General features: G+C 44.5%; 1 protein-coding gene across 12 annotated transcripts in view; it reads left to right on the forward strand.

Moving 5' to 3' along the window:
- MYCBP2 (MYC binding protein 2) overlaps positions 1-12,005 on the forward strand; it is a 2,065,574-nt gene that overhangs the window by 1,507,044 nt on the left and 546,525 nt on the right. For all 12 annotated transcript variants that reach the window (XM_086934832.1, XM_086934837.1, XM_086934835.1 and 9 more), the window contains one exon: positions 10,374-10,573. In XM_086934832.1, the coding sequence (XP_086790958.1) occupies positions 10,374-10,573 (200 nt within the window). The remainder of the gene's footprint in view (positions 1-10,373; positions 10,574-12,005) is intronic.

The following is a 12,005-nucleotide window of genomic DNA, read 5'->3' on the forward strand; positions in this document are numbered from 1 at the left end:
AACCACTTTAGCCACAAAAGGCAAATCATTATACCTGGGCTTCATTGATTTTCGGAAAGCTTTTGACAGCGTGAATCGGCCAAAACTCTGGGAAAAATTGGCGAAATGGGGCATTCCCCAGACATTACTGAATGCGCTCATCGCTTTACATACAGATACCATGGTTAAAATAAGAGTCACCTCAAGATGGTCATCCACAAACAAAATCTATACCTACAGAGGACTAAAGCAAGGATGCATTCTTGCACCTTTACTATTCAATCTGTACCTTGCAGACCTCCCTGAATGGCTGTCCCACTGTCGAGCCTTCCCACCAAGCATTGGCCCTATAAATCCAAACCCTGCAATATGCTGACGACATCATTCTTCTCGATCAAACCCAGGTGGGTCTGCAAAGACTGTTTGACTCCCTCGCTTCGTATTGTAACACCAATACATTAGAGATCAATGCCACCAAGACCAAAGTAATGGCAATATCCTCTTTGGAGCACTTGGTTTATTGAGGGGAAGGCATTGGAATCAGTCACTGCATATAAATATCTGGGTGTTTGGATAGATCATAAAGGGAGATCGACCACGCATATAACTGCAATGCAGGGTGCTGCTCGAAGCCTCAAGGGGGCCATCATAAGAACAAAGAGCCCTCCACTATCCAGACTTTGCCCCACTAATAAAACTGATAGGTGCCAAACTTCTTCCAACAATATCTTTTGGCGCTATAACCTATAAAGATAAAATGAACAACTGGTTAGATAGAGCTCAATCATCATGCTTCCGCAGAGTTTTCCGACTGCCAAACTCGACCTCTCACCTCTCGCCCAAATCCGAAAGGAATTTTCTCTATCTTCCCAGCACTGGATCATGAGTGCAAGATTCATCGTTTACAGCCTAAAAACGAAACTAGCCCGCTCGAACACTTTAAAGAGCTGTATATGGTCATTGTTCAGCAATCCCGCCACATCATGGAGCAAATATTTGACCTTCTGTCTGGAAACTTTAAAGGCTAACGATATATGGTCAATTTCGCTGCCCATAGAGGCAAAAATCAAACGTTTAACTAAACAAGCAAAAATTCTTTCCTACGACCACGGTGCTAAATTAATATTAAAGCTCTTCCATGGCAGCTGGGCCTCTAAACTCTACGCCCCAAAAATATTGCCGCTTTATCTCTCATCGTCTATGAAACTCTATGTAAAACATCAATTAATGAGACTACGTTTTGGCCTAATCCCACTGATCGCATACAAGTTCGGCCAAGGATATAAGAAGGCCGCTTCCACCAAATGCCGCTTTTGCAACCAGGAGGAGGAAAACATTATTCACATATTGTGCATTTGCAGATGCTTACTAGCCCAAAGAACTTTTTGGCTCCGCCCGATGTGGATTTTTCTCAACATCAGGACATGCCAAGAAGCATTGGAAGCATGTATGAGGGGCGACTCACCCCAGATGGCAACGCGCTTTGTAAAATGTATATCTGGAATCAACCTTTTGCTACCACCAGATGATCAAGAATGAACTCTAATTCCTGAAAATTGATCTCTTTTCTTTTATCCTATGTGTCTATTGTTTCTTTATTAGAATTGATTAGTGTAGCTCACTAAACTTTTAACCATGACTGTGCAAATTGCAATGATTTTAACTAATTGTGCAAATTTTTTTTTTTTACTTTAGAAGACTAGACTTTGGAAATAGATTAGGCGTTTTTACCATTGGTCTGTTTGAAAAAACATGAATGACAGTACATGAGGTTGCAAAGTGTAGCCAAGGGATTATTTTACGTTAGAAGAGGAGTATACAAACACAAGGATTTTACACAATCTTTGTGTGCAGTTAGGTTATGCACATAAGCTTAGTCCATCCTGCGTCCATCCTTTGTAGCCTCCATCTCACCTGTCTTTACACATACCTCTTCCATGCGAGGCGCTGCCTTTACTCCAAGAAGGTATAAAACTGCCACGGCACGGATCTGCATCATACGGATCAGCATCATTGGCAATCGCCTTGTATTCCAAAGGGGAATCAAAACTTGTTGATTTAACCTGCAAAGCGTTACTCTTCAGTATATCTACGCAACTCAAATGTACATGAGCGGTGGCGCCTCCTACCAGCGTTCTCACCCACTAGCAAATCACCAGCAATGGAAGTACATGATAATGGTACAATCCTTGCACTGTCCTGTCGACTGGATGGAGCAACACATGGACTGTGACACAATCCCGGTACACCCCTGGCCCTCAAGTACCATATCTACTCCCACATTCAGGCACTGCCGTCACTCACCCTCCTTTTGCCCACACAAATGTGCTCTCAGTGTTCACTCAAAAGCACCTGTGCAAATTACACATGCATTAACTGTAAAACATCTTTCATAGACACTGGATTTCTTCGACGAAGCATCAAGTTCGCCACAACACCCTAAGAGTACTTCTTTGTCCCGAATGCACAACACTTTCCGTTCTGGTCGAACACTACATCTCGCTGCTGCGCATGCGCGTCCATGCATGCGATCTTCACACAAGACCGCATCATTACCGAGATACAGTAGGGGCAGAGGAGGGTAGCAAACACATTTAGCTCTGTTTCCACTGAGGGATGAACTTGGACTTCTACTATCACATGCCACTGTGATTTGTTTCTCCTCCCCCACCTCCGCTCTGAAATGTTATGTGTTAAACCCGTGGCCTTTTCCTAACCCTAACCGTGCACTTGCTTGACAAGGCTCAAATACTGCACGAGCAGCGCAGCGCTTCAGTTTCTGCAATTAAACATTTCAAAGTGGTGTCATTACACTTGTTCACCAAGTCCACTGCCAGGCTTCTCAAGCTAGCAGCTCATTGGACTCTTCGGCTCAGATTTCCTGCGACTGTGGCTGGCGGACGCTGCAAAACTGCTATTTCTACAACATTTCAGGAACTGGCTTGATTTTAAACCCAACCCCCACTCGAGAACAGGGGTTTCTAATACTGAAAGCTGATAGGTTTACAACTATCTAACATAAAACAAACGGATTATTAGAAGAAAACATTTCTTAAATTTAGAACTGCTGATTGTAATTTAAATCGCATTAGTAAAACCAGTGTACACTTACCCACGCGGATAGACAGAATGTGAAGGGCATGTGCCACTAGTGTGAAAGAAAGGGCCTGGGACGCAAAACATAGATTTAGCACAGGAGTCCTGCTATTGCTAGGTGAGATCCGTGCTTTTAACGCCGAGTTCTTACTTTCTGCAAGAGTAGGCGGCCTTACAAAAAATGTTTCCCCTCGGTAACACTGGCCGGGGAGCTAGCAAAAAAAAACGCCGGGTGAGAAACTGAAAGCGCGGTGGGAGCGCACGAGACACCGTCGCCGTGAGCGTGCAGGCAAGCTGAGGAGGATCGCCGGAGAAGACATGGAGCCTGATGCCGAGACTGACCTGCTGCGGAGGGAGAGGGAAACGCTGAAAGAACCCGGTGAGTGGGGGGGTTGGGGTGGGGGGGATGTGGGTGTACATGTGTCTGTGTGTGCGGAGTGGGGCTTAGTTGTAGGGGGGAGGGGGGTGTGTGTCTCTGTGCGCTCGTGTGTGCGTGTGTGTGTGTGTGTGTGTGTGTACGTTTGTGTGCGCGGCGGGGGGGACGTGTATGTCTCTATGTGTGCGTATGTGCCCTCGTGTGTGTGCGTGTGAGTGTCTGCTTACAAGGAGCTAAAAGGGAGACAGGAGATGGTGAACGCGCGCGTTACCTGATCCGATTCCGCCAGGCTGCGTGTGCCAGTCTCTTGTCTCCTCTTTTTGTCCTTGTAAGCAGAGCCGCCGACAATAGGTCTCTTCTGCGACAGCAGGGCTTCGCCCTGCATCGCAGTTGCGAGACCTAAAGAAGCTTAGATAACAATAAAGGACGAATAATAAAAACATTTAATATTCCTGACATCTCTTTGGAGGTGGTGTTATCTGTTGGGGTGGGACAACATCTCTATTACCTTTTATGTTGCATATTTGATTCTATGGGCGGGTGTGCTAATGTGACTCTATTGGGTTTGTTTTTGTGTTGTAAGTTGAAAAATACGAAAAAAATTAAATGTGTCACAGCCGTGATTTGACTTTATCAACGCTAGATACATGCTTGAAGCACCCCCTAATGTTGCTTCTATTAATTCTGAAAGGTCCTTTTACATCTCATCGAGTGCATTACCTCTACCAATTGTATTTCCATTTGACACTGCATAGTAAAAATATCTTGCCCCAGTTATATGCGTTAATTTGTTTTTGTGCCTCATAAGTGTTTTTTATTATTAGAAATAGAATGCTAATGTAGAGAACCTTGTGTTTTTTAGCATGTTTGGTTTTGTAAATATATTTGTGTTCTTGGGCAAATACTGAAACAAATAACCTGTTGAAAAAATGGTAAGGTATGAAAAACTTTTTGTCTTCAAACTTTATATATTTAAATATAGACAATTTGATTACCTGTGCTATTGACCAGGCTTACTCTGTATCTCCCAGCGGAATAACTTTCCATATTCTATAGCAAATGTGGGGCCCTCTTGCATATCTGCTACATATTACAGGCCGTACATCAGATGTAATCTTATTTTTAAAGAATTGTGACTCATGAGCTTGAAATGCCTGCCCTGAATTCTCTCCATTAGCTCCCAGTGGAACAAGGCTCAATTTGAGGTTGTGAGCATTAGGTGGGAGGCCTTTTGGAGGTGACACTGTTGGCCATCTATAAGAAAATGCCTTCAGAGAAAATGTCGGCAAGGTACCACAAAAAGACCACGTGTAGGAAACACAGGTTAAAACTTCCAGGTTACTGAACACCATGCTAAGACAAACAAGAGACTGAGAATGCATCTCTTCTGCTAAAAGTTCTGTAATATATTTAAAATTAATTAATGAGCTGTTCAAGTAAGCCTTCGAGAACCAACGCATCATGTCTGGTGTACAGGACATTTCTGATAGACACTTCTAGTTGAAGATTCCTCACCTTTTGAATATATCCCCGGCATCAGACTGAATCTGGAAACTTTTTGGCAGTACCTCGGCACCATCAAGCAATGACTCCATTCCACTCTGGGAATAATGTGCAGAGCCTGTATAAGTGCCACTGCTGCTCTGACAGGAGTTCCTTTAATTCCCCCGCCACCAAATGTGGATCCAGAGCTCCCTTTGTGACGCTCATTGACGTTTAACTAAAAACAAAATCTTAAATATGCAACGGATGTCAACCGAAAGACAACATATCTTAAATCCTGTGGGGGACTGTCGCAAAAATATTTCTGTGACATATCCCTACCAAGTATTTCTGGGGTCAGGCCATGACTTAAACACCTGCAGGGACCGCACGCTGGTGAACCCAAAGATCATCAGGGACTGCTAGGTGAATCTTTACATCGCCAAGCATAAAAATACTTTTCGTCTAAACCACTCCAAGTTGTGCCCGCCACAAGGGAGAACACAAACACAGCAATACCTGTTTAGTCCTGACAGAGACCGGGAATATAACCAGCTTGATGAGTTCGCTCAATCCTACCAGGGTGGTACAATGTCTTACAGGAGGCTAGTGGTCTTGATGCCTCCCCACAAACAGGCCTTCTCTCACCCTCTGGACTGGCCACAGAGCAATCTATATCCTAGCCATGGTAGTGCATAGAGAGGTCAAAGTACTTGACCTCCAGCTCCCCACCTTGGAGGTTAAGACTGGTCTATTGAAAGATGTCCTTCAGCGGGGCAAACATCTTCTGAACCCCTTTTTCCACTCAATGAGGCGCTGACAGATACCTTATTGTGGGATTGGGCCAAACCTTGCTCTTGTTCCCTAGTCAACTTACAAATTGCAAGGCACTATCGCCCTGTTCCAAGATACGCTGCTTTTCTCTGACAGAACCCTTCCCCTGAAAGCCTAGTGGTGCAAGCCACCACTAAAAGGTCTAACCCCAACACCTTTCCTATCACTCCCCTGACTGGGAACCTAAGCAGATGAAAATGTTTGGGAAACAAGTGTTTTTCTCTACCAGTCTGCAGCTTCCATCGTTTTTCATCAGCTTCTTGTTGGGACCCTTTTTCACTCCCTTTTGGACTTGGTGGCTCATGTCCTCTATGGTGTGTCTGAAGATCACCAGCCTGTACTTGCTCAAGTGACTCAAGACTGTTGTGATGCAGCAGGTTCACAATTCATTGTGTTTTGACAGCACTGATTTCCATTTGGCCGGCCATAGACGCCAATGCTGCCATTCGCCGCTATGCGTGGCGGCCATCTCAGGCGATGTCCAGTTCTCCCTGGTGTACATGCACTTCGACAGGACTCACCTGCTTGGGGATAAGGCTGATTCTTCTCTAGAGCATTTTAAAGAGAGCCCGCTCTCTGGGCCTGTCTGCCCACCTCACCAGCTGTGACAGTTCCACTGCTCCTTTTGCAGATTTGGTAGGTGTGCCCCTTACTGCCAGGCAGTCCAGCTCATCAAGGAACCCAGCGGTTTCGCAGTCAAGGATATGGTGCACGGCATCCCCGCAGACAAGGTCATCGGGACGCTCAGTCCACCGCTCTTCCTCCAGTCCCATCTGCCAAACCTCATTAGCGTGCCCTTACAAGAGCACAGCCACCCAGTGAGACAGAATCCACCTATTCTTCCCGTGTTGCCAGGCAATAACATCGGACTGGTGCATTCTGCAGATGGTTCACAAGGGAATTGCCTTACCCTTCCTCTCTTCCCCGCCCCACCTTCTGATATCCCCTTGAGCTGCCATCTCTTCTTTTTGTGGCAGAGAATGCAAAATCATTTGGCCAAAGTGGCAATCAAGAGAGTGGACATGGGTGTTAGCCCCACCACCTTCTAGCGGCCAAGAAAGATTGAGTCCTACAGCCTATTTTAGGCATGCCCCTTCTCAACACCTTTCTCAGAAAGGAGAAATTCAAAATGATCGCCGTCGCCTTATTCTTATCTGCCCATCTGGTGGCATTGGACCTGCAGGGCGCCTATTTCCATACACTGGTCCTGCCGGGCCACCGGCTCTACCTTTGGTTTGTAGTGGCACAGAAGCATTTTCAGTTTGCAGTGCTCCCATTACTCTCAACAGTGCATCTCTCGTATTCACACATGTGATGGCAGTGGTGGCAGCGCACCTTTGAAGGTCAGAGGGGCCAATCTTCCCTTACTTTGATGATTGACTGTTGAAGACAGGCTCAAGGCAGGCCGTCGTCCACTACCTCCAGACTACTGCAAAACTTCTGTTATCCATCGGTTGACTATCAATGTGCCGAAGCCACACCTGTCTCCTTCTCAAATGTTCCCTTTCATCAAAGCCATTCTGGACATGGTTCTGATTTGTACCTTTGCCCTGAGAAATAGAGTCCAGGACAGTCAGTCTATGATCCCGATCTGTCAGTCTCGGTCCTGGATTTTAGTGAGGTAGACTCTGAGGATACAGGGGCTGATGGCATCTTGATTCATGCTGGCCGAGCATGCACCCATCCTGCATCGTGCTGGTTGAGCATGTCCGGTGGCATATGTGGGCTCTACAATGGCATCTGAAGTACCAGTGGCCCCAACATAAAGGGGACCTCTCAGACCATGTTCAGAATTCGGAGAAGACTGCGAAAGACCTGCAATGGTGGTTGCTGGACCACCTTTTCATTTGGCAGCAATCCGCTCTCTTTATTGCAGCCAGAACAGACAGTGGTGACCGAAGTATCACTTCTGGGTTAGGGCAGACATCTGGAAGAGGTGGAGATCCGATGTCTCTGGCCTGGAGCGGAGTTTCTGCTTTGCATCAACCTTTTGAAGCTGGAGCTGAAAGCCTTCCTTCAGTTCCTCACGGTGAGGCTGGTTCTGGTGCTCACAGACAAGACCATAACAATGTGGTATTGCAACAAACAGGACGGGAGTTGCGGACTCCGTTCGAGGAGATTCTGCACCTCTGGAAACGGCTGGACCACCCAAAAAATATTCCTGTGTCAAGCAAACTGGTGAGCTCTTTGAAAACCAGGGTAGACAAACTCAGCTGATGGAACCTAGTAGATCACAGGTGGCAATTACACCCAGAGGTGGCATAAGGCCTCTTCTGTGAAAAGGGAGAACCTTGGCTCAATCTATTTGCCAGCACCGAGAACTCGCAATGTCGGTGCTTCTGTGTGTTGGAGTTTCCAAGGCATCTATCACTCGTAGACACACTTTCCACCCCGAATGGAATTCTGGACTCTTGTATGCATTTCATGCCCTTGGTTGTCAAGAAGAACAGGACTGACCAGGCCCAGGTCATCCTAGTGGCTCCAGATTGGGCACGGACACTATGGTATCCAGAACGCCTGGGCTTGAGCATATGGCCTCCAACTAGGCTGCCCCTCTGGGAGGACCTGCTGTCTCAGCAACAGGGCAGGGTTCTGCAACCAGACCTTTGCAGTTTCTGCTTTCATATATGGAGATTGAACTGCGAAAGCTGAACACTTTCGACAGTCCTCTGCAGGTATCTGATGTCATCTTGGCAGCCAGGCATCTCTCAACAAAAACTATAAATGCCTGTCATTGGGACAAATGTGTGGTTTGTTGTGGCACACGCAAGATTGACCCCCCTCCATGCCTAGTTAGCGAACTTTCTTTTGTTTGATTTGTCTGTTGCCCACAAGGGATGGCTTTGGGCACAGTTCAGGGTTATCTTTCATCCTTTGTATGCTTGCCTGATCAGCCCTCATTGTTCAGTCACCGGCTGTGATGCGCTGTTTGAAAGGGCTACAACATATGTTTCCCCCGTCTTCCTTTGTATTGACCCAATGGGACCTTAATCTGGTCCTCACTTACTTGGTGTGTCCTCCCTATGAGCTGCCTCATAGCAGTGCTTTTATGGTTCCTCACTATTAAGACAGTGGTCCTCATTGCCATCACCTCAGTAGACCATGATTGAGCTTCAGGCGCGTTTTGTAAATCCACCACACACTATCACCTTCCCAGACCAGCTGGTTCTGTGGACGGGAACATTATTTCTGCCTAAAGTTGTGTTGCCATTCCACATTGGTCAACCATTACCCTACCTGTGTTTTATGCTCTACCTCATCCTTTTAAGGAAGAGGAGATACTCCATCACTTAGATCCAAAAAGAGCGCTCAGCATTTACATTGATTGTGCCAATGAACAACGGGTGGAAGATCAGCTCTATGTGGGATTCCCTGGAACGAGAAAAGGCAAGGAGGTGCAGAGGAGAACTATCTTTCTCTGTCTAGTTCTCTGCAATAATGTCGGCTAAGCAGTGGCTGAAAAGCAGCCTCCAAAAGGACTATGTGTTCATCCTTCCAGGGCCTAAGCCTCTGTCACTGCGTTAACACAGAGTCCCTGTACTAGACATATGCCAGGCAGCTCTGTGGTCATCCCTCAATACTTGCAAGAAGCACTTTTGTCTGAACAGTCACGTTTGGAGAGAGTGGGATTTTGCCTGCTCTGTCCTGCAAGACTTTCTTGTTTGAGTCCATTCACAGACCTGCCTCTTATTTGGTACTGCTTAGATATCTATTCAAAAGATAAGGAATCTGCAGCTGTAAGTTTCCATCAGACGAACACATTACCTACCTTTGGTAACGCATTCTCTGGTATAGACTCTAGCCAGCTGTAGATTCCTTGTAGACCCTTCCATTCTGCCCATTCAGTGATGGGACTCTAGCTTAGGTTTCTGCACACTGGTCACAACCAATTTGCTCTTGGGTGTGGCGCCTATATAGGCCCTGCACCTCATTTTCGGAATAGAACTTGCTGAGGTACTGCTGAAACGTTTCTACAACCAGCCCTGGGTAATATTCAAAAGGTGCTACTGCTAGATAGAATCTCTCCCAGAAAGAGGGTTACCGAAGGTAAATAACTTGTTCATCTTGCAGCCCACTAGATTACCAGATTGTGACTTGTTAGTGACTTCTAGACCGAGATATACCTACCATCTTATGTGATTAGGTGTTTATTTGGTTCCCTTTTCCATGTTTCCACTATGCTGACTGTGTTAAGTTCAAATAAACATGTACTCCGAGCCCAAAACAACATCTTTGAAATGGTCACAAATATGCTTGGCAGTGCACAAAACTTCTATTTTTTTCCCCTTACACAAAACTCCTACTCACACAAGTTCATGAACAGTTATCCAGGTCTTAGTGAACTGTGTGCTTGGTTTGTTTACTTTTTCACTACATATATATACTTCCTAAAAATAAAAATCGAAAACACTCTCAAAAGTTTTATGAAGGACGAATTCAAAACACCCATAGTTTTCTGAGAATGGAGAAAAACGATTAGTTTTGTTATTGAAACTGTCATTTTATTCTTTCTACTGTAAACTTGTATTGTTTTAGGAAGCATTTATATTGTGTGTTTTAAAAATGTCCTATTTAAACTGCATTCTTTGTATGTTTACAAATGCAGAAGTAGGATCAAATCTCTTGAGACATCCATCGCCTGAACTTTCTCGACTAATATCTGCTCACAGCTCACTTTCCAAAGGAGAAAGGAACTTTCAGTGGCCAGTTCTTGCCTTTGTGATTCAGCACCATGATCTTGAAGGGCTTGAAATAGCAATGAAACAAGCATTACGGAAATCTGCCTGCAGAGTGTTCGCAATGGAGGTATTTACACTGTTTCTAATATTAAAACAGGGACGTTTCATTTTTTCCTACCAGAATTGTTTATTCTTATGACATGCATTCAGAATTTACTTACGGGTTGCTTTATGTTGCATGTCAAACGTTAAAGGGTAAAACTTAGCTGGTCCGATGTACTTAGAACTTTACCCACAAATTCAGCCAAATTGCAATAAAGCCAAACAATACCAGTTTGTTGAAACCTACTAACCAAATCCAAGCTTTTCTTCCTCTAATTCTTGATTTAACAAAACACCAAAGCTTACAGGTTCAACATATACCTTTTGCCTTCACCCTCTGAGACAGATTTAATATATCCACAACACCTTGGACATCAAGTGTATTTTCAAAAGAAAAGTTGATTCTGCAATCCAGAGTAGATTCTGACTTTTGTGGACTGACAAGTCATCTAAACCACACGTGACCCCTTATTCATAGCAGAAATGTAGACCATTGGCTGATTTTGTATTTTTTTTTAATGAACTCTGTTTTACATATTTTAATGTCATGCTTGCACTTTATTTATGTATTCCTGTATGTTAAATTATTTGCATGTTCTTATATGACCGTTGTACTGTAGAATGTATATTTCCCAAGATGTATAATGATATACAATGCCAGTTAGAATTAATTTTCATAAGAGTTTTATATGACTGTCTAGTGTGTTTAAATTCTCGGATGATACGATTCCAGTTTCATCTCTTATGATGATTCCAAAATAATTTGTTTCTCCTAGATATTGTATCCTTATCCATAAATCAGTACTTTCTTAAAACTGATGCAACCAACAGGTGTTGCATCCTAAAATGACACACAACTAGGATGCCACAAGCAAATACTCAAAATTGTGAATAGACACCAGACACAGGTTAAAACACGTGTCGCCATGCATGTGACAGGTAAGCCCGACTGACCACAAAGTCCTGCTATTCAAGACCCTTGTCTCTATCTCTGTACCCACAAAGTTGGCACAATGAGTGCATGTCCAGCCCATTCCTATTCTTTTTAAGAAATAAAAGTACTTGATTCACATCTAAACATAATACTGTACAAAGAGAAAAGTTAGCACCACTGGGATGCACAGGTCTACACTGAACTATGCAAAAAAGTGACGGATTAAATGCTTGAATTAATCTCAGCCATTAGTAAATACTTGGGCCACTTCCCAGTCCATTGTTATTTTGCATACCATGACACCTCACCGCAACGTCATGCTGGTGATGCCGACTGATGCGTAGTTGACCGGTGCCACCTACCGATGCGCAGGTGTAATGCTGAACAAAAAAACTCTGGATCCAGTCTGACTCCTTGGGGTAATTCTAAGGTAAGGAGTCTATAACGAATATATGTCTCTTACAGATACATTGTTACTGAGGGTAAGTAACTTATTCATTGATCTCAGCCATTAGTAAATACT

This window comes from Lissotriton vulgaris, chromosome 8 (genome assembly GCF_964263255.1).
Source record: "Lissotriton vulgaris chromosome 8, aLisVul1.2, whole genome shotgun sequence".
Taxonomy (NCBI): Eukaryota; Metazoa; Chordata; class Amphibia; order Caudata; family Salamandridae; genus Lissotriton; species Lissotriton vulgaris.